Here is a 20,211-nt window from a genome sequence, read left to right on the forward strand (position 1 = left end):
GCAGGAGCTAGTGTCCCCTGGGTGGGGGAAGCAGGTGTCATGGGGGTCCCAGTGGGATGTGGGGGGGACTGGGGGGGACTCCAGGGGGTCCCAGAGGGTTCTGGGGTGTTCTGGGGGGACCCAGGGGACTCTGGAGTGTTCTGGGGGATGTGTGTGAGGGTCCCAGGGGGAACGTAGGGGGTCCCAGAAGGCTCCAGAGAGTCCTGGGGGAATATGAGGGGTCCATGGGGTCCTGGAGGGCTCCGGGGAGGGGGTGTAGGAGGGTCCCAGGGGGCTCCAGGGGATCCTGGAAGGCACCAGGGGCGCTCTCAGGAGGTGTGGGGGTTCCCAACAGGATGTGGGGGGGTAGCAGGAGGCGCTCCAGGTGGTCCCAGAGGTCTCTGGGGCGTCCTGGAGGCGATCTGTGGGGTGCTGGAGAGGGTGTGTGAGGGTCCCAGGGGGCTACAAGGAGTCCTGGGGGAATGTGGGGGGTCCCACAAGGGTCCTAGAGAGCCCTGGGGGAAGACAAAGGGTCCCAGGGGGTCCTGGAGGACTCTGAGGGGCTCTCATGGGGTTGGGGGGAGGTCGCAGAAGGGTCCCAGGGGGATGTGGGGGATACCGGGGGTGGGCTCCAGTGGGTCCCAGAAGGCTCTGGGGGGCTCTAGGGGATCCTAGAGCAGGTGTCAGAGCGACCCAGAGGGCTCCAGGGGGTCCTGGAGGGGTCCCAGAAGTCTCCAGGGAACCCTGGGGGGCACAAGGGGTCCCAGGAGATCCTGGGGGGCTCTCAGGGGGTGGGGGGGATCCCACGAGGGTCCCACAGAAATGTGGGGGGCAGACGCGGGCCAAAGCCAAAAGCCATTGTCCAGCAGGAGGGGCAGCCCCGCCATGACCTGCTGGACTCGTGTCCAGTGCCGGTGGGAGCTTTCGGAGCAGCTCTGGGTGTTGGGCACACTCCTGCCCTGAGTCCGGTGCGTCTTTTAACGATCGTTAGTGACGTTAAGAGCTGTGGTGACAGCCCGCTCTAAGGAGAGAGGGGATTTCTCCATCCCATCCCGCATGGGGTGCCCGCGGACCCCCGGGACTTGTGCACTGATGCTCTTTGAACCAATTCCTCAGGGGCACAGGCAGCCAAGCCCCCTCCTGGCACAAGACCCAGCTCATGGCAACGCCAGGAGAAGCAGCCTGAAGAAGCTGGCCGTCACCTCCTCGCTGAAGAGACAAGGTAAGCCTTGGCCACACGCCTCGGGACGCTCAGGGACCAGGTGGATGCTCGCAGCCCTTCGGTTTGTGCTGCTGTGACCCCTGCGGAGGGGACAGCCAAGCCCTCGCCATCCATCGGTGGCTCTAAGAGGTGAAAATCGGGCTCGGGCAGCTTGGTGTTAGTGGTAGCTGTGTGTCTGGCGTGGCTCAGGGTGTCGGCGTGGCTCTGGTTGGCCATAGACGTGGTCGTTGTGTTGCGTGAAAAGGGGCAAAGCGGTTTTAGCAGAAGATAAACCCCCTTGCGTTCTAACACTCCTCACCAAGGTGGGAGGCTAGGTGCGGCTAGGTTTAAATTCTGAGTGATGCCCAATTCAGCACTATCAGTCCAATCGCGTTTAATATGTATTAAACTATTACGATTTGGATACACTAATAGTGGACTGCACCTTCAGTCTAGTCGTGCTCATGAACTAGCACGGCCACTCTCGAGTCTTTGGTCGCGTTCAGTGAGAAACCAAAACGACTAGCTACTTAAAAAAGTGCAGTTTATTTAAACAACAGATATATAGGTTCTTAGGATTGCCGGTGATAAATACACTGTCTGCAAAGCACGTGCAAATGAAAGTATTGTTACATATACAAAACGCGCGACAAAGTTATAAACGATACAGCCTGGCTTTAAATGTAGAAAAAGAGAGTCTCTAGAGAAATTTCTAAGTTTCCCGAGGAAGCACTCGGTATAATCTAAGTCTTACCCAAAGGCGTCCCTATGGGGGGGAAGAGAGGCTCAGCCCGTCGACTGATCCCAGAAGTCAGTGATGTAATTCTTTATGATGGTGTCTTCCCTGGGTATCCCCCCTCTCTTGGGCTATTTTTATACTATTTGTTATCTTCAAGGTGGAGTTTGAGTGACTTTAGTCATACATACTTTTATCATGATTGGTGTAAATTTCTCTCGCTTCACAATTAAAGGTATAGTTTACGAGAAATTCAGGGCGCAGACTCAAGAAGGAGTGGTCGCACCTTGGAGGCGGGTAGCCTTCGGGATGGAGGTGTGTTTTGGTATTATAATGACATTATAATGAGCAAAGTTCGCACAAAGGACAGCATTTCATCAAAATTTGACAAAATGTTGGCTCTGAGCAGCTAGCGGGCAGCTAATTGGCAGCTTATCTGTTTCATGGTATCAACCCATTCCTGTATCCGCTATACATCATAAGGTAAAGCCACGGAATAATTGCATCCCGTCCCGTACCTCACGTAGCTTATCAGGGAACCACAGATGTTGTGTCCTTCATGCCAGCTGCGGCTATTTTCTACCTCAGAAGCCTCTTGATTTTATACTTTTCCTTAATGTGTGAACAATGCTGTACTTTTGTATTTTTTAGCCAATTTAGTATTTATTCCACACGTTGTTAGAGAAGGACAATGCCAGTGTCCTCCCAGGGTGGCTCTTTGGTGGATTTTTGGCACGGAAAGCTTAAAAAAGTTGGCTTTTGGTAGGGCCGGTGTTGTTATGAGTGGGCAGGTGTTAGTATCACCTAATGCCATAACGTGCTTTCCTGGGTAAAATGAGCAGGTGAATCAGCTCAGACACTGTTGTCAGCTGGTTTCCATTAGTTTTTTGCCACTGCCGGTGTTTGCAGCATCTCTTAATGGCCAGAGCTGCCGGGGGGAACTTGTGGCCAGAGCCGCTGTGGTTTCTAGTGGCAAATCCTTGCTTGGAAGCACAGTCCGGTGAGGGGAGTGTGCCAGCAGTGGAGGAGATGGGAGCTGGGGTCACCCCGGGGAGGTGGTTGTGGGCACCAGCGTCATGCCTTGTCTCTGAGCAGATGGCTGTGTGTTTATGTGTGCTCCTACGTGATGGTCGTAGAGGGAAGGGTCAGCCCAATGCCATGAAAACCTGGAAAGCAACTCGGAGCCCTTCAGAGAAAGCCGCTCTCCTTGCTGGTTGTGGTCTGGGCAGGAGCTTGCGTTTAGTGCTTTTGTTCCTCCCAGCTTTAGTTTTGGCCTAGAAAGGGGTACAGATCTCTTCTCTTTCCCCGAGGTAGTGTTGTTCCCGCAGATGCCCACCTGTGCCCCAGGGGATTTCAGTGCTCTGGGCAGGGGGTGAGGAGGTGTCGGGTCCTGCTCTCGGGGATGGGGGCTGTGGAGGCAGCTCCCAGGCGTAATGGTACGGTGGCACTGAGAGCAGAGCGGGTTTCGGAAGTGGATTAAAGCATCCCTGCCTGGGACGGGGAAGGTGGGGGGCCCAGGACCCCCCAGGAATTCTTTTAAGTGCTGCATTCTTCCACCCTAACTGGGATGGGGAGGGGGGCACAGCAAGAAGCACACACACACACAGCAAAAAACAGTCCCCAGGCACAAGGGACCCCCCCAGCGCTAAGGCATTCCCCACTCCCCCCCTTCTTCCTACCCACACACAGGGACCTCACTCATAAGGGCCCCCCCCCCCGTTTTACCCCCACCCACGGGGGCCCTGAAGCCTAAAGGGGCTCCCCAGACCCCGACTGAGGGGGACCCTGAAGCCCAAAGGGCCCCCTCCCCCCCTTACGCCGCCACCCAGGGGAGGGTCCCACCCCACACACAGTCACAGCTCGATGTTGGTGCTCACCCTCCCACTCAAAAAAAAAAAAAAAAAAAAATCTCAAACACTTGAGACAGCCCTCCTGAGCCCCCACCCAAGGGAAAAAGGCCAAAACAACACCAAACACTCACCACACCAGTCACCTGGAAAACAAAACAACAGTTCAACACCCCACAAGGATAGGAACCCCCGCAAATCACCAGGGCATCCAGGCCCACCCACCCACCATGGCAAGGGGGGCAACACGGCCACACACGGGGCAGACTGGGAGGCATCTGGGGGGGCAAGGTAAGCCTTGAGGCACCCACAAGCTGGGGACTCTCCCCGACCCAGCCAAGGGCAACAACCACTGCACCAAAACACTCCAAATAGAAACACTTTCCACAGGCTAATACTCTATCAGTCACATTATTAACAAAAAAAACCAGCATGGAGCCCCACACCACTATCAAAGACACCAGCAAGAGTCAGACCCGGACCCTGCGGGAGGAAGCAAAGGCCTCAGGGCTCCTGCACCGGGCCAATGACTTCCCAGGGGGGCAGCCGTCCCACAGAGAAAATGCCTCAGACTTCCTCAGTGCCAGGGAAATGGGGCCCTGCCTGGGACAAAATCATCCAGGGGCCAGGGCCTGGGTCTCCCTCCTCCTCCTCCCCACACCTGTGGAGCTGGAAAACACCCACACCTTGAAACATCCCCCCAGAGCTGGCCGGAAAGGGAATAGTGGCACCACAAGGCCCCCTTCCCCAGGCACACCTTACTGGAAAATAACATCCCCCAGGGAATAATTAATCCTCTCTGTGTCGTCCCCTCCCAAAGCAGGAAACACCTCCCCGACACAGAAGGCGCCCACCCCCTTCATCATCGAGCGGATTCCCAACATCCCCCATCGCAGAACCGCACATCAAATTCCAGGACGGCCACCACAGCGCCAGCCCCACCACCGAGCCCCTCCTCGAGCTCACCTCACTGGCCACCAATCCCTTCCCCTGACCCCCCCCACCCTGGGGCAAGGGGGCCCAGGACTGCGCCCCACGCACCTGAAGGGACAATAGCGCACCCGCCACTGTTGCTGCTCCGGCACAAACACCTGGAAAATAAAAAAGTGTCATCCCCCCTCACTGGGTGCCTGGAGTCTCCCTGCACCCAGCGTGGCAGGGGGGAAACACCGTGGGGACCCCCCCACCCCGGGCACAGGGGGCTGTTGCGTTAACGGGCAAAACGGTTTTGGCAGAAAATAAACCCCCTTGCGTTCTAACACTCCTCACCCAGGTGGGAGGCCAGGTGCAGCTGGGTTTAAATTCTGAGGGATGCCCAATTCACCACGATCAGCCCAGTCGCGTTTAATACATGCAGCTGTTACAATCTGGATACACTAATAGTGGACTGCACCTTCAGTCTAGTCGTGCTCATGAACTAGCACGGCCACTCTCTTTGGCCACGTTCAACGACAAACCGAAACAATCAGCTACTTAGTGCAGTTTATTTAAGCAACAGATATATAGGTTTTTATGGTTGCCGGTGATAAATACACTGTCTGCAAAGCACGTGCAAATAAAAGTCTTGTTAATTACACAAAACACACAACAAAGTTATAAACAATACAGCCTGGCTACAAATATAGGGAAAAGACTCTCTATAGGGATTTCTAAGTTTCCCGAGGAAGCATACGGTATAGTCCAAGTCTTACCCACAGTCGTCCCTACGAGGGAGAAGAAAGGCTCAGCCCATTGACTGTTCCTGGAAGTCAAAGGCAGTCTGTGATGGAGTCCTCCTTGACTTGTTCACAATGGTGTCTTCCCTCATATCCCCCCTTTCTTGGGCTATTTTTATACTATTTTTAACCTTCAAGGTGGAGTTTGAGTGACTCTAGTCATAAATACCTTCATTATGACTGGTGTAAAATTCTCTCACCTCACATTTAAAGGTGGAGTTTACAAAAAATTCAGGGCAGAGACTCCAGGAGGAGCGGTCGCACCTGGGAGGCAGGTAGCCTTCGGGATGGAGGTGTGTTTTGGCATTATGACAACATCATAATGAGCAAAGTTCGCACGAAGGACAGCATTTCATCAAAATTCAGCAGACTGTTGGCTCAGAGTAGTAAATATGCAGCTTATCTGTTCCATAGGACCATCCCGTTCCCATATCTGCTGGATTTTCACAGGAAGAGACTGCGGACTCTCCATTCCACTTTGCCCCCCATGTTGCTTTGCAAGCACTATTGTACAGGGAATCACAGATTCTTCCCATCCCAGCTGCAGCTATACTCTACCCTAGAAACTTTTTGATTTTATACCTTTCCTTAATGTGTGAACAATGCTCTTATTTTTGATCATTTTAGTAATAACTCCACAGGGGCTCACACCAAGGGGATTCCCCACAGCCCTGGGTTCAAAGCAAGGGGCTTCACCCAGCCAGGGTTGGGGAGGGTCCAGGGGGGACCCAGGGAGCAGCACCCAGCCCCCTCCCGGGAGGGGGAAAAAGGCCACCCCCCCACCCCAAAAGGGGCTCTGGGGGTCCCGACCCACCTCTCCCCACGCTCCAGGGCTCAGCTCCGTCCCGGCGGCTGCTCCGGGGGCTGCGGGGGCGGGGGGAAAGAGATGAGAGAACATAACTCCTTCCCCAGATCAGAGACGGGGACGGGAGCAGAGACGGGGACGGGAGCAGAGACGGGGACGGGAGCAGAGACGGGGACGGGAGCAGAGACGGGGACGGGAGCAGAGACGGGGACGGAGTGAGGGATGGGGACGGGAACCGGCACGGGACAGGGTCGAGGTCGGGACAGGGATGGGGTGAGGAACCGGGACGGGGCGACGGACCGCGACGAGACAGGGACACGGACGCAGCGCCGGCCCCGGCTCCCCACATGGCGCATGCGCAGAAGGCGACGGGCGCTCCCAGGGGGCCGCGCGGCTGGGGCGTGGCGGGGGCGTGTCCGTGGGCGGCCCCAGGGGCGGTGCCTCCCGCCAGGGGCGGAGTGTGTGGTCCGCGCGCGCCGGCCATGCCGCGCTCCCGCCGAGCCGCGCGCCGTGAGTGGGGGCCCGGGCGCGGTGCAGGGCGGGAAGGCGGTGGACCCGGGGTGGGGGGCGGAGGGGCCGGGAGGGACCGGGGAGGCCGCGGCGGGGCTACAGGGATGCGGGGGCCGCCGGGCCGCACCGCACCGCACCGCCCTGCTCTGTCCTGTCCTGCCCTGCCCTCCCGCAGTGGGGCGCGGGGGCCCGCACGGGCCTTAGAGCCCTCGCAGGCCCCATGGCCCGCGTAGGCCTCGGGCCTCCGGCTTAGTGACGCCCGCGCCGCCTCTCCCCCCTGCGGCCGGACTGACAGGAGCCTGTCGCCGTCCCCCGCCCCCATCCGCAGGTGTCCCCGGCAGCGCCCGGGCGGGCTCGCCCGCCAGCGATGAGGAGGCCGGCAGCGAGGTGCTGAGCCACTGCAGCAGCGCCAGCGAGGGGGCCAGCCCCGCCGAGGAGGCCGCAGGTGAGCCCCAGGGGCTGCGTCCCTGTCTGCCTCTGTGTGTCCCCCACGAGTGGCGGTGCTGCTGCTGCGTCCCCCACCCGTGGGTCCTGCCCTAACCCTCGCGCCCGGGCACTGGTGTGACGTGGGTGCCACCCGGGCAGGGAGCGAGGCGGCGGCTGAGCAAGGCCAGGAGGAGGAGGTGGAGGACAGGCTGAAGGAGCAAGTAGACAACCTCCTGGACAAGAGGTGAGGAGCGGCTGTCACCCCCCGTGGGCATGCCTGGCCCGCTGCCCCATACCTACCGTCACTGCCAGCCACAGGCAGGACCATGCCTTGTCCCGGGCCACCCCACCCCATGACCTCCCGTGGTCTCTCGCAGTGCCAAGACACGGCAGGCGGCACTGCAGAGTCTGCGCCTGGCCTTCTCCTCCAAAACCCTCTCCGAGTTCCTGCTGGAGCGCCGCCTCACGCTCACTGACTGCCTGGAGAAGTGTCTCAAGAAAGGTCTGGGCGCAGGCAGGCACTGGGACTGGGGGTGGCAGGGCCGGTGCCCAGTCTCTAAGGGAGGTCTCTCATGCTGCCCACAGGTAAAGGGGAGGAACAGGCGCTGGCAGGCACTGTCCTCCCCCTCCTCTGCCTCCAGATGGGCTCTGGCCCAGAGGGGGAAGAGGTGTTTCGCAGCCTGAAGCCCCTGCTTGTCAGTGTCCTGACAGACAGCACGGCCAGCACTGGCGCCCGGCAGAGCGTAAGGCCTGGCCCCTTTCCTCTTGGGCATGGGGTGGGGAACTCAGTGGTGGGGAGAGCCCAGGCGATGCCTTGGGGGCCCCTGCAGTCACGGGAGGGCAGCAGGATTGGGTGCTGTGGGGAGCTGTGGGGTAAAGCAGGGGCACCCTGACCCCGCTTCCCCTTGGGAGGGTGCTGGATCTGGCCCAACACTGCCTCCTCTGACTGCCTTTTCCCCACGTGTCTCGCCAGTGTGCCACGGCCCTGGGCATGTGTTGCTACATTGCTGCGGCTGACCTCAAGGTAACTGCGCCTGGGTGTCATCTGTACCCCTGCCAGAGGGCCTATGGTGCCAGGGCACCTTGGAGCTGAGCTGGGGAAGGGGCACAGGGATATCAGTGACAGTCCAGGCCCCTTCCCTGGGCAGTATGGAGCTGAGCTGAGTGGGGACGCCCACCTTGCAGAGATGGGGTGTCATGGGTGGAGGAGTCCCCCTTGCCCTGGAGAGCTCCTGGTGCCCCTGGGATGGATGGGTCCCCTTCATTCCCCAGTGCGCGGCTTCACTTCAGCAACTTCCTGGCAGCTGTGGTCTGACGGTCAGGTTTCCCCCCTCCAGGACCTGGTCTCATGCCTGTCCTGCTTGGAGGGCATTTTCAGCTCCCCCAGTGCAGGCGAGGGGGGCTCAGCACCCGCCCAGCATGGCCCTCTACACTGCAGCGCACTCCAGTCGTGGTCCCTGCTCCTCACCATCTGTCCCCCCTCCCACATCAAGAGTGTCTTGGACAAGTGAGTGGGGCTTGGTGGGGTGCAGGGGCTGCTATGGGGCAGACAGCTGCAGAGGGGGGAGCCCCTGGAGTGGTACCTGACCCCCCTGACTGCACTCCTGCCTTCCTGTCCCAGTTGCTGGCTGAAGCTGCCCCCACTGCTGTCCAGCAGCAGTGTCGCGCTGCGCATCCTGGCCGGGGAAACCATCGCACTGGTCTTCGAGCTGGCCCAGGACATGGAGGTACTGCGGGGCACTGCGGCGGTAGGTGGTAGCGGGTGGGTAGGCAGCAGAGCAGCAGGGAGCTGCTGGCATGGGCACCCTCCCCTTGCCCTGCTGAGCTGGCACTGATGTCATTGGGACGCTCCAGGCTGGTGTCACCAGTGGGTGCCCAGGCAGAGGGTCTGGCCCCAGTGATCCCCCAGCACTGTCCTGGTGATGGCAGCGGTGAGCAGTGCTCAGAGCTGCATCCTCTTCAAACCCCCCTGTTTTTTTGGCAGGAAGACTTGTGCCACCAAGATACAGAGTTCCTGTGTGCCCAACTCAAGGTTCTGGCTACCGAGAGTAACAAGTACCGAGCCAAGACAGACCGAAGGAAGCAGCGCTCCATCTTCCGGGACATCCTGCGCTTCATCGAGGTACCGGAGGCTGGCAGTGCCCTTCCCTGCCGAACCCCTGGCTGTGCAGCTGCTGCCCAGCTGCCTGGCGATTCCCCCTCTCTCTGTGAGAGCCAGGGGATGCACAGGGCTGGCACCCAGATTATTGCTGGTGCTCCTCTCTCCACTCAGAGCGGGGAGTACCAGGAGGAGACGATCCGATTTGGCCTGGAGTGCATGTACCTGGACAGCTGGGCACGCCAGAGGACCTACCAAGCCTTTAAAGAGGTGCTGGGCTCCGGTATCTGCCACCACCTCCAGGTAGGGTCTGGGCGGCTGCACTGGGGGTGCTGGGCTGGTGCCAGTGGGTGCTGACAGGCCCCTGCTTCCACAGAACAACGAGCTGCTACGGGAGATCTTCGGCCTCGGGCCCCCCTTGGTGCTGGATGCGGCCGCTCTGAAAGCCAGCAAGGTCTCCCGCTTCGAGAAGGTGAGTGTCTCCACACAGGTTTGTGCCCGCAGTCCCCTCCCGTGCCACGGTGGGCTTCAGCCAAGCACCTGAGTGTGGTGGGCACCAGTGGGGAGGTGGGCAGAGGGGCAGTCCCTAACCCATATCTCCTTCCCTCCACTCCCAGCACCTCTACAACTCGGCTGCCTTCAAAGCCCGCACGAAAGCCCGGAGCCGGGTGCGGGACAAGCGGGCGGACGTGCTGTGACGGGCAGAGGGGGGCAGAGCCCCCAGCCCACCTGGACTCCAGACCCAGCACTGTGAGGGGCAGGTGCCCCCAGCCCTCGGGCTTTTATTCATGTACAGCAGAGTATTTAATGCCTGGAGCTGCCCCGCCAGGGGCTGCCCCCTCTTTTATTTTTTTAACCAAAAACAAAAAAGAAGGATAAAAGAAGAGTGGGAGGGGTGGCATGCTGCTGTGTGCCCACTCTGTGGCTGGGGCTCTGTGTGGCACGGTGGGAGGGGGGTCTCACAGGGCTCCTGCAGCCCCTTTCACAGGCATGGCTCATGTCCCTCCTCCCCGGTCCCATGGGGGCACTGGGGTGGCCTGGCACAGCCTGAAGGGCTGGGTGGGAGGGCAGAGCCACGCAGGGCTGCGGGGCAGCTGGCCCTCGTGTCAGTGCCTAGGGCAGGAGTGCTCCCCCGGCTCCCCCTTACCACGCTGGGCACAGCCCCTGCCTCCCCGCAGCCGGTCTGGCACCCAGGTGTGGTGGCAGAGCAGCGTGGGGTGGCAGTTGCTGCCCAGCCCTGCCAGCTGCCCGCTCTGAGCCCTTTTCCAGCCAAATGCTTTATATGAAATAGTCCTCTTGTGGGAAATTAATTACAGGGGGGTGGCACAGCGGGCGAGTCCTGGTGCTGCCCATGCAGCCTCAGGGGCCGCTGCCCGGGCAGGCAGGGGGCCACGCCAGCTGGGAGTGCTTGTCACTCTGGGAATGTGTCTATGGTGGTGGTTTTCTAAGACTTTGATTACAGGAGGTAATTAAAAGGCTAATTGGAGGGTGCCTTGTGCCTTGTTGTGAAGAGGAAGGGCTGTCACTGGGGTGTGTGCCAGTCCTTGCAGCCCTGATTCTTTCTCTCACAGCTTCAGGTGGGGGCCAGCATTGTCCCCCCCACCCCCTGCGCCCCGTGCGGCAATGCTGCCAGGTCTGAGCAGGATGGAGGCGTGGGTAGAGGTGCCCACTCCCCCCTCCCGCCCTTCGGTGCCCCTTGCTGTGGTGGCCTGGTGCCCGTGGCAGGGCCGGGAGCAGGTCAGCGGTGCCCACCGGGCTCAGCGCTGGCGTTGAGGCGAGCCCAGAGCTGCCTGCTGGCTACCCGCAGCTGGCGCACGGCGTCCTCCTGGCTCTCTAGCCACTGGGCCAGCGCCCGCACCGACTGGCTCTGCAGGACTGCAGGGAGAGGATGGGGACACGCTGGGGAGGGGTGGCCTGGCGCTCCCACAGTCCCCCTGGCGCACGCACCCCCCCAGTGCCACCTACCACTCAAGTAGACGGCCAGCGTGGCCAGGACCAGGCTCGCCAGTGCCAGGAGCCCCAGCAGGGCCAGGAGCAGGGGGTGGCCGGGGCCAAGGCAGGGGCAGGGGCCAGCAGCGGGCATGGGGCGCAGGGTGGGCAGGAGTGGCAGGGGTCTGGGGGACGTGGGGCGAGGTGGGAGCCGGTGCAGGCTGCGGGAGGGAGCTGGGCCGTTGCCTGTGGGCAAGGAAGAGAAGGAGTCAGAGCCCAGCCCCAGGCATGGCCGGGTCTGGCATGGGCCCCTCTGACCCTGCTCTCACCCTCTACACCCTTGTGCCCGCCTGAGGCCCAGTGCAGGTCGCTGATGGATTCCACGGGGCGCAGGCTGATGGTTCCAGGCTCGCTGCTGTCAGGGTCCCCAGGTTCTGCGGGCGCTGCGCCCTCGGCCTTTCCCATGCTGTCTGCTGGGAGCAGAGGCAGAGCGTGAGCGTGGGCCCTGCCTGCCCTGGGCACCCCTGTGGTGACCAGACCCCTCCTGGAGCTGACCCTGGCTTTGACTCCAGCCCTGTGCTGTGCTGGGGTGGGCAGCCAACGCCGGTGTTCCCTTGGCACAGCCCTGCGGCTGCTGGCGGGCAAGCACTGGCTGCAACCCCCCAGTCCCAATGCTGTCATCAGAGCAGTTAGCGGGCACCTGGTGGCCACGATCCCAGAACCTCATTAGTGGGGCTGGAATCTGGCCCTGGCTTGGGGGCAGGAATGTGCCATCCCCCCGGACTGGGTAGCTCAGGTAGCGCGGGACTGGCTGGGGCTCCCCGGGCCAGCTGGGAGCCGTCGGGCAGGGCCAGGGCAGTGCCGGCTCTGGTCTGCGGCATGGCTTGGCTTGCCCCATGGGCACCGTGCTCACGCGCTGCTTAGGGATGCAGGGATGGAGATGTGGGGCACATGCTGTACCAGGGGGTCCTGCTGTCCACCATCCATGTGGGCATGTTCCCCATGGGAGCAAGAGGGCTTTTGGGGAGCAGGCATGGCTCTGTCACCCTCCCGGGAAGTGACCATGCCTACGCTGGGGCAGAGGGAAAGGATTTTTTTCTGGGTGTTTGCATGTTTTTCAGTAGTGGGCAGGGCCCGGGTGCTGTGCCAGCAGCGGAGCAGGGCAGAGTGGCACCGTGCCCGCTCCCAATCCCTCCCGGGGTCAGCAGCATGTTGCAGGGCAGTGTGGCGCCGCACCGCTGCCGTCAGGGTGGTGCGTGCCGCCAACAGGGCTGGCAGGCATCAGGGCTGGGGGTCCTCAGCTGGTGCCCAGGGTACCCCCAGAGCCTCCCCAGGGCCCTGCCCTTGGCTGGGGGCTGACCCACGGGTACCCCCATCACCCCTGCATCTGCTCCCCACAGTTGGGGGCACTGCTGGCCATGTAGGTTTGGTGCAGGGGTCTCTGCCAGCCACCTGTCTGCCCCCTCCCCAAACCCTGCTGCCTGCGCCCGCAGCCCTCCAAGACCCCCTTCTTCCCTGGGGCAGGCATCTCTGCCCACAGCCCCTGCAGTGGAGGGCAGGGTTTGGCCGCTGTTTCCATCCCAACCCCACGGCCCTGTGCCGCCCCGTGCCACCCGGTCCCCCCCGGGGTGCCAGGGCCCCCGCCAGCCCCCAGCCCACTCCCCAGCCTACCTTCTCCAGCCTCCCTGGGCATGGCTCCCTGTGCCTGGGCGGCGTGAGTGGGCAGCAAAGCGGTGTGGGGCCCCCGGGAGCTGGGCACTGGGATCCTAGTGTGCCAACTGCGCCGCTTAAAATAGGACAGTGAGAAACACGGTTGAGGGGGAGTAAAAATAGCCGTGGGGAGGAGGGGGACCAGCGGCGTGGTCAGGGCTGCCGGCAGCACGGTGCCAGTGTGGCGAAGGGAGAGCAGCCTATGGCAGTGCCCCGTGTCCCCTTCCCAGCGTAAAGGGGCTGCCAGGTCACCATGGGATAGGGGTGACCGCAGGGCAGAGCCTGCATGGGGAAACTGAGGCACAGGTGGGCCCAGCTGAAGCCAAACTGGGGTCTCTGCTGCCTCCTGGCAGCAATGGCAATTGTGCCCAGCCTGCGGGTACCATGGAGCCCCCCCAGATTTACCTGCAAGGACAGCTGTCCCAGAAGGATTTATTTAAGTTAGCGAGACCATAGGCAGCCCCAGGCAGCAGCGCTGCTGGGGTTGGGGACCATTGCGGTCCCCGACCCTGGTCACCAGCCCCACGTGCCCCGTGGTAGGCAGGTGTCAGCGGGCGGGAGGTTGTTGTGCCCGTAGAAGCTGTGATCATGGGTGGGCGATAGGCAGGAGGTGGCAGGGCCGGGCTTGACTCGCTGGGCACAGCCCTCGCCGGCCCAGCCGCGGTAGCAGTGGCAGCGGAAAGCAGCCGTCGGGCTGGTGCCAGGGCCAAGGTGCAGGAGGCTGCCCAGGTCGTGGGGCTGCCGGCGCACGCAGCGCCCGTGCCCATGGCACTGCCCGTAGCTGCACTCCCAGGCTGCTGCCGTCACGTTGGCCACGTAGGGACCCAGGGTGGACACGAGGTAGTGGCGCAGGCTGGCACAGCTCTCCTGGGGGGGGAAGCACCAGTCAGAACCCGCCCTGGCACTGGGGTCCCTCCGGCCACCCTTCCCTGGTGAGCACAGGGGATGTGGCCATCCCGTATGTCCCATGCCTGTGCCACCTCCTGCTGCCCACCACGTGCCGGCTCTGGTGCTGGTGCAACGAGGGGCCGTACTCACAGCCGAGCGGGAGTATGACATGTCTCCCCAGAGCACAAGTCCAGCTGCACCCAGCGCTGCGCTCTCCCCGATGGTGTGCACCAGGTCAGCCTGCCGGGGACAGAGAGAGACATTACCGAGCTGGGGGGCACAAGACATGTCCCAGCACCCAGCAGGACCCCCGGCATGCCCACCACCCCAGGCCTGTGGCACTTACCAGCTCCAGAAATTGGGGTGAGCGGCGGAAGGAGAGGCGGGAGTAGGCAACCACAGGCAGGAGGCCGTTGGCCCCAAAGTTGGCCACCCGCAGGGCCTCGCGCAGGCGGTGGTGCACGTAGCGGCGGCGCAGGGCAGGTGGCAGCGCCGGCGGCAGGTAGATGCTGGGGTAGAGGGCGGAGGAGGCAGCCCAGAGCCAGCCCAGCTGGTTGTTCCGCCGCACCTCCACCAGCCGGCACTGCCCGGTGTAGTTGGCCTCCTTGGCCCAGTTGGTGTTGAAGCAGTCAGGGAAGCGGTAGAAACCCCAAAGTCCCCCCGGGCGCAGGGTCCGGCCCAGCAGAAGCGTCTCCTCCATCAGAGCCTGCGCCGCCTGCTCAAACTCCTGCCGGGCCAGCTTTAGCCGCCGCTGCACCGGCAGGAGGCCGTGCCGGTCCCGCACCCACTGCTCCGAGGCCACCCGGTAAATCCTCTTGGCCCCCCAGTTTTGGGCCCAGAGGGGCCTCCACTCCTCCCAGTCCACCACGGCCAGGCCATGGAAAGTGGGGCGCAGGAGGTGGTCAATGTCCCTGGCCACCCTGGCAAGGTGGGCATCAAGGGGGATGCGCTGGGGGATGCCCCCATTGCGGGGGACGCCCTGCCGTGACAGGTAGGGGTACAGCCCGAACTTGTTCTTGTAGAAGATGGTGATGTTCTGGCCGGCGAAGTGGCTGTCCTGGTTCTCCATGATGCCATAGTCACCGAGGGGCAGCCCCACACCAAAACCGCGCTGGCAGCGGCCGGTGGGGATGTTCCACACCACGGCAAAGGGCTGGCCACCTGCCAGGGGCTCCGGTGCTGGGCTCTCCCCGCCGGCCGTGGCCAACACCAGGCAGGCCCACAGCACCAGCGCCAGCACCATCCTGTGTTGCCGGCTGCCCGTGGGGCTGGCACCCTGTGGGGAAAGGAGAGCGGTGGGACATGAGGTGGTGGGGTGCAGCAGGCACCCCAGCCATGCCAGTGCTGCCGCCCCAGCCTGTGGTGCCCTGGGATCAGCCATGGGGGTGGGCTGCCCACAGGCACATGCTGCCCACCCCAAAATCCCACGGAATTCAGCAAACTTGGGTGTTTCAGACACCTCCTGCCTCACCGCTGCCAGCGGGCACCTGTGCCTGCTGTGCCCCACTGCCCAGGGCCCCAGCCATGGCATGACTCTGCTGTGGCACTGCAAACTGCTGACCTCCTGTGCCTCAGTTTCCCCGCCAGCTCATGGTGACCGGCACTGTGACCCCTTCTTCCCCATTTTGTATCAGGGCCGAGCCATGCCAGGCACCCTGACAAAGGGCTGAGCCCCCCGAGATGCATGGTGGAGCCAGAGGGGCAGCTCTGTGTCTCCCAGCTCAGGCAAGAGCCGGAGGGGGCCGGGTGCCCCTGCCTGGTGCCAGCCAGCCGCCTGGGGCAAGGGGATTAGTAAGGGGATGGGCGCGAGGGCTGCGTGACACAGCAAGGACAGCGCTAATCCCCCCCGGCGCAGGGCCCGGCTGCTCTCCATGACCTTCCCGCTACGGTGCCTCCAGCCCTTGCTGCCACCAGCTGCCTGGGGGGGCCGGGCCACCTGGCCCCGTCATGGTGCAAGGCAGGGGACCTTGCAGCCCACACTGTTCTGCCCTGCTCCCCACAGTGCCCCTCCAGCCATTGTGTGCCCCGATTTCCCCAGGCTGCTCAGCCGCAATGGCAGACGCGGCATGCCGTCAACCCCAGCTGCCCCCTAGCGAGTCGCACTGGTGGGACTGGGTGGCGCTCCTGGGACCAGTCCCAAGCCCACAGCCTGGGGTGGGCCTGGCTCCCTGCCACATTGGTGGTCCCAGGGCTCCGGCCAGGTGACCCGGGGGCCAGGTGGGAGCGGAGCCAGCGTGCCCGAACAGGGCAGGGTGTGGGAACCACCTCACGCCGGCAGCGGGGCCAGGGGAAAGTGGGGAGCTGGTGCCAGTCCCAAAGAACGGCAGGCAGTCAGGCAGCGCCAGGGCAGGCAGCCCCCGTCCGTGACACTTTTAATCACCGGCTCAGGGTCCCAGCCCCTCATATGTCCTTCTTCATCCAGAAGATGGGCAGCCCTTTGGCATCGCGGTGGGGGGTCTCCAGGAGGCTCTCTGCACTGCTCTCAGCCAGCACCCCCCTTGCCCAGACTACAGTGGGCGGTGGGGGTGGCGGGGGGGCAGCAGGAGGCGGGAGGGGAGGCGGGGGGATGGAGGGCACCCTTGGCCTGGTGATGGTGGCGGTGGCAGTGCCAGGAATGGTGGAGAAGAGCCGCAGCACCTCAGCAGGTATGGCAGGGCTAAGGAAGGCCACGCTCTGCACCGGCTCGCCCAGGGCGTAGCCCAGGTGGGCGTAGAAATGCTGCTTATCATGGGTGGTGAGGTGCAGGCAGCGGAAGCCCCGGGCCCGGGCCCACCGCTCGGTGGCCTCCATCAGCCGCCGCCCGTAGCCCTGGCCCCGCAGTGCCCGGGCCACCACCACGCTCTCCACGAAGAGGTCGCGGGGACGGCCAGCTACACGGGAGAGCCGGACATGGCCCACGAGCTGGCAGGGACCCTCCCTGGCAGCAGGACCCTCGGCGCGGCCCTGGCTCCGCAGCAGCAGCAGGCAGGCAGGGAAGGCATCTGAGGAGCGCTGGAGCGTGTGGAGCCGCGACGCCCGGCTCTTCCCCCACTCCTCGCCCAGCAGCTTGGCGCAGGCCTCCAGCAGCTCCGGCCTCTGGTGCAGGGGGACCAGGCTGAGCTCCTCCGACACAGAGCCCATTCTTCTCACTGATGGGAGACCAAGCAGGCGACAGCTTAGAGGCGGCAGGGGACAGACCATGTGTTCCCTCAGTCCCGGCACGGGCGTGACTCCCTGGTGGCACAGCTGGATTGGATCACGGGGGTCAGCAGCAGGTCCGAGGTTGAATGATGGCACCATGGCAGAAAAGCAGCACACGGTGCCGGCTCCAGACACACATGCCATGAGACCCACGGGCAGGTCTGGCATCGCTGAGCCAGTGGAGGGGCAGGGGCAGGAGGCACAAGGCTGGCCTTGCCCCCTCCCCAGACCTGCCACCAGCTCCTGCCACCTGAACACCTGCCTGAGACCAGCCAGCTTGTCACGCATGTGTCCCCAACCTGCGAGAGAGGGCTGCAGCACCATGGAGCTGAGCAGATCCCAGTCATGCCGCACCAGTGCAGGGGCTCAGGGGGCCATGCCAGCCCCCAAGGGACCAGGAGCCCCTGCCACAACCAGTGAGTGGTGGGGATCCCTCTCCCGGCCTGGTGGCTGTTCCCCTTGAGAAGGAGAAGCCGCAGGCAGCAGGCAGGAGGAACTGCCGTGCTGGCTTACAAGCTGGGGTTGAGCAAACTGCTCTGCTTCCCCCTCTGGGGGTGGAGGGCCCAGCCCTGCCCCCCACACCCTTGGGGTGCCACCCAGAGTCACTCCCCCAGCTCCAAGACCCCTGACTCCCAGCACAGCCTGCACTCCCCCACTTCAGAGGCCAGGCAGCACCCCAAGGCCCCACTGACACCCCCAGGCTGGTGAAGCTTTTCCTTCTGTCTCTCCAGCAAACCCATGCTGGGACCCTGCCAGCACCCCTCTGCACTCGGGGGGGGCCCTGAGTGGAGGGAGAAGCCCCCCAACACCTGCCTTCCTGCCTGCTTCTGCCTGCAGCTCCCTGCCAAGCTTCCCCCACCCCAGTACCCAGTTTGCCCACCATGCCTGCCCCTCTCCAGCCCCTCTCCAGGAGTACAGGGCTGCCCACCCTCGCTGCTGCACACCGTACCTGCCACACACCCTGCTCACACGCACCCTGCTCATACACACCATGCTCACACTCACCCTGCCTGCTGCTGCCGGCTCCTGCGCTCTCAGTGTCTGCGCGGTAGCGCGGCAGGAAGCAACCCAGGCTCATGGCCAACCGCAGTGCCTGGTTCTGCTTCCCCGGTGTGAATGACACGTTTGTCCAGGGCCCACCCCCGCCAGCACACAAACCAGACTGCTCCCCCACACAGGGTGCCCACCCTGCCTGCACCCCCTCCATCACTCTAAACAACACTGCACCCACACGTGGTGCACAAACCTGAACAGCACGACCCAGCTGATCATTGTCACCACTGCATGGCTGCACCTCCTGAACACGTGGACCCCAGTCCATCACTGATCCATCACTGACCCCATCATTGACCTATCACCTACCCATCATTGACCCCACCGCTGACCCATCATGACACATCATTGGTCCCATCACTGACCCCATCATTGACCCACCATTGACCCCATCATCGATCCATCATGACCCATCATTGACCCCAGCACTGACCCAGCACTAACCCATCAAAACTCATCACTGACCCCAGCACTGACCCATCATTGAACGACCTATTGACCCCAGCACTGACCCAGGAAGATCCACCACTGACCCATCATGACCCATCATTGACTCCATCACTGACTCCATCATTGACCCACCATTGACATCATCATTGACCCCAGCAGTGACCCACCAAGACCCATCACCGGACCCCATCATTGACCCCATCGCCCACACACCACTGACCCACCATGACCCCTCTCTTCCTCCCCTTTTCCCCTCCCCGCTCCCCGGCCCGGCTCGCCCGTACCGCTCTGCCGGCCCCGCCGCCTGCGCCACTTCCGCCCTCCAGGGCTCACTTCCGCCCCGGCCGCAGGAAGCGCGCCCCCTGGCGGGCGGAGGCCCGCCCACCGCCTGTGCGCATGCGCAGTGCGGCGCGGGGTGCGATGGCTGGTAGCGCCGTCATGGCGGGCCCCGCCGTCCCCGGCCGCCAGCCGGCCTCTCGCCCCGCTCCCGCCCGGCCACACGCACCCCGTCCCCGGCCGCACCGCCCCCGGGGCGCCGCCGACCCGCGGCAGCACGGGCGGGGGAGCGGGGGCGTCCCCCCTCCCTGGTACCAGCCGAGGGCGGGTGGAACCCGGCCCTGCCGCCCCGGCAACGGCAACCAGGGGTTGGGGTTTGAAGGAGCCGCGGCGACTTAATGTCGTTTAGACACTGTTCTGTCGCCTGGTGAGCCCTCCCTGCCCTGTAAGGGGAAAAAGAAGGAAACCCGAGGGCTGAAGTATAAACGGGTTTAATAGAACAAGGCTAAATAATCGACATAAAGAGCCAATATTGGTCCCGAAACCTGCATGAAATATACGAGGACACCCAGCCCATCCCACCAGCAGAAAGCTGTGCGCACCCAGCAGTGACAGTAAATGTGGGACACTGCAGCTTCGGGAGGAAGGGACGGGCTCAGGGGTCCAGCAGCAGGGCAAGGGGTTCTGGGGATGGCAGCATCAAGGGAGAGAGAGAAAACCCTTCAGGAAACCTTCAAAACCTGACCCAGCTCGGGTCCTCCTCCTCCTCCTCACACCTGGGTAGCTCAAAAACACCAAGACCTTGACAGCCACACACCAAAGCTGGCTATAAAGTAAATACTTTCACAAATTCAGACACTAGTCTAAAAATGCAGTTTTCCCCTAGCATTACTCAAAAGTAAAGTTACTGAAAGAGAAATTAATCCTGTGTGGCTCAAGCCCGGACAGCGGGGGACCTGGCCAACTCCGGCAGTGGTGGGTCCCTGCGGCTGAGCGCAGGGGCGGGCTGCTAGCATCCCACTGTGGCCACCAGCATTCGAGCGAGGGGAGCCCCACGGCCTCATGTGGGAGAGGGAAGAGCCTTGGTGGGGCTGGGGGCGGCTCCCCAGCTCAACACGGCCACTTGTAGGGGTGGCATCAGGCTCCAGGACAGAGGGGATGGGGGACAGAGGGGTCCCTGCAACAAGAGGAACAACCCCAGTACAGATGAGCCCCAGCCCCATCATGGGAGAGGAGGAAGAGGGAATCAGTCCTGTCCCCCAGTGAGAAGAGGGGTCTTGGGGAAGAAGGGGGCTGGGGGTGTGACTTTGGGGTGCTTTGTGACATCATTGTCACCCAGCCCTGGCCCCACAGTGTCTGGGAGGACAGCGTTGGGACAGCGTGGAAACAAGGAGCTCCCCAAGTGTTG

The 20,211-nt window shown here is 62.8% G+C and overlaps 3 protein-coding genes and 1 long non-coding RNA gene across 9 annotated transcripts; 1 reads left to right on the forward strand and 3 right to left on the reverse strand.

Annotated features, from left to right (window-relative positions):
• Window positions 1–1,650: 1,650 nt before the first annotated feature.
• Window positions 1,651–6,642, reverse strand: LOC128915803 (uncharacterized). Its single transcript, XR_008468756.1, has 6 exons — window positions 6,584–6,642; window positions 6,293–6,342; window positions 5,455–5,504; window positions 4,805–4,854; window positions 3,898–3,909; window positions 1,651–3,190 (listed from the first exon to the last, which is right to left on the reverse strand). It is a non-coding gene; the product is annotated as an uncharacterized LOC128915803 (long non-coding RNA).
• Window positions 6,643–6,728: 86 nt separating this feature from the next.
• IFRD2 (interferon related developmental regulator 2) lies at window positions 6,729–10,803 on the forward strand. Its single transcript, XM_054216492.1, has 12 exons — window positions 6,729–6,793; window positions 7,122–7,238; window positions 7,379–7,463; window positions 7,597–7,721; window positions 7,805–7,962; window positions 8,193–8,243; window positions 8,557–8,726; window positions 8,841–8,946; window positions 9,204–9,341; window positions 9,492–9,620; window positions 9,694–9,789; window positions 9,935–10,803. The coding sequence occupies exons 1-12, from the start codon at window positions 6,766–6,768 to the stop codon at window positions 10,013–10,015; spliced, it is 1,284 nt and encodes a 427-aa protein (XP_054072467.1). The 5' UTR covers window positions 6,729–6,765; the 3' UTR covers window positions 10,016–10,803.
• Window positions 10,804–10,978: 175 nt separating this feature from the next.
• LOC128915746 (hyaluronidase-3-like) lies at window positions 10,979–15,375 on the reverse strand. 6 transcript variants are annotated; one of them, XM_054216490.1, is made up of 6 exons: window positions 14,191–15,375; window positions 13,995–14,084; window positions 12,918–13,032; window positions 11,576–11,716; window positions 11,283–11,492; window positions 10,979–11,192 (listed from the first exon to the last, which is right to left on the reverse strand). In XM_054216490.1, exons 1-6 carry the CDS (start codon window positions 15,373–15,375, stop codon window positions 11,056–11,058), a joined length of 1,878 nt encoding a protein of 625 aa, XP_054072465.1. In that variant the 3' UTR covers window positions 10,979–11,055. The 6 variants fall into 6 exon arrangements, 5 of the variants coding, with proteins under 5 accessions (XP_054072465.1, XP_054072464.1, XP_054072463.1 ...); XM_054216489.1 differs by having other exon boundaries at window positions 11,576–11,719; XM_054216488.1 differs by having other exon boundaries at window positions 10,979–11,492.
• Window positions 15,376–16,244: 869 nt separating this feature from the next.
• Window positions 16,245–18,197, reverse strand: NAA80 (N-alpha-acetyltransferase 80, NatH catalytic subunit). The gene is made up of 2 exons (XM_054216493.1): window positions 18,030–18,197; window positions 16,245–16,972 (listed from the first exon to the last, which is right to left on the reverse strand). The coding sequence occupies exons 1-2, from the start codon at window positions 18,100–18,102 to the stop codon at window positions 16,245–16,247; spliced, it is 801 nt and encodes a 266-aa protein (XP_054072468.1). The 5' UTR covers window positions 18,103–18,197.
• Between the last annotated feature and the right edge of the window lie 2,014 nt (window positions 18,198–20,211).

Source organism: Rissa tridactyla, chromosome 10 (assembly GCF_028500815.1).
Source record: "Rissa tridactyla isolate bRisTri1 chromosome 10, bRisTri1.patW.cur.20221130, whole genome shotgun sequence".
Classification (NCBI taxonomy): Eukaryota; Metazoa; Chordata; class Aves; order Charadriiformes; family Laridae; genus Rissa; species Rissa tridactyla.

What these genes read in the sequence shown, in the direction of transcription:
- IFRD2 (XM_054216492.1), top strand. Translation starts at nt 6,766, where the DNA reads ATGCCGCGCTCCCGCCGAGCCGCGCGCC. An exon ending in CTCCCGCCGAGCCGCGCGCC is followed by an intron (nt 6,794 to 7,121) that starts GTGAGTGGGGGC and finishes CCCCATCCGCAG; the next exon opens with GTGTCCCCGGCAGCGCCCGG. An exon ending in ATCAAGAGTGTCTTGGACAA is followed by an intron (nt 8,727 to 8,840) that starts GTGAGTGGGGCT and finishes TTCCTGTCCCAG; the next exon opens with TTGCTGGCTGAAGCTGCCCC.
- LOC128915746 (XM_054216487.1), bottom strand. Translation starts at nt 15,375, where the DNA reads ATGCCATGGCTGGGGCCCTGGGCAGTGGGGCACAGCAGGCACAGGTGC. An exon ending in TGTCATACTCCCGCTCGGCT is followed by an intron (nt 13,033 to 13,994) that starts GTGAGTACGGCC and finishes TCCTATTTTAAG; the next exon opens with CGGCGCAGTTGGCACACTAG. An exon ending in CGGGCACAAGGGTGTAGAGG is followed by an intron (nt 11,493 to 11,575) that starts GTGAGAGCAGGG and finishes CCTTGCCCACAG; the next exon opens with GCAACGGCCCAGCTCCCTCC.
- NAA80 (XM_054216493.1), bottom strand. Translation starts at nt 18,102, where the DNA reads ATGAGCCTGGGTTGCTTCCTGCCGCGCTACCGCGCAGACACTGAGAGC. An exon ending in AGCCGGCAGCAGCAGGCAGG is followed by an intron (nt 16,973 to 18,029) that starts GTGAGTGTGAGC and finishes GTCTCCCATCAG; the next exon opens with TGAGAAGAATGGGCTCTGTG.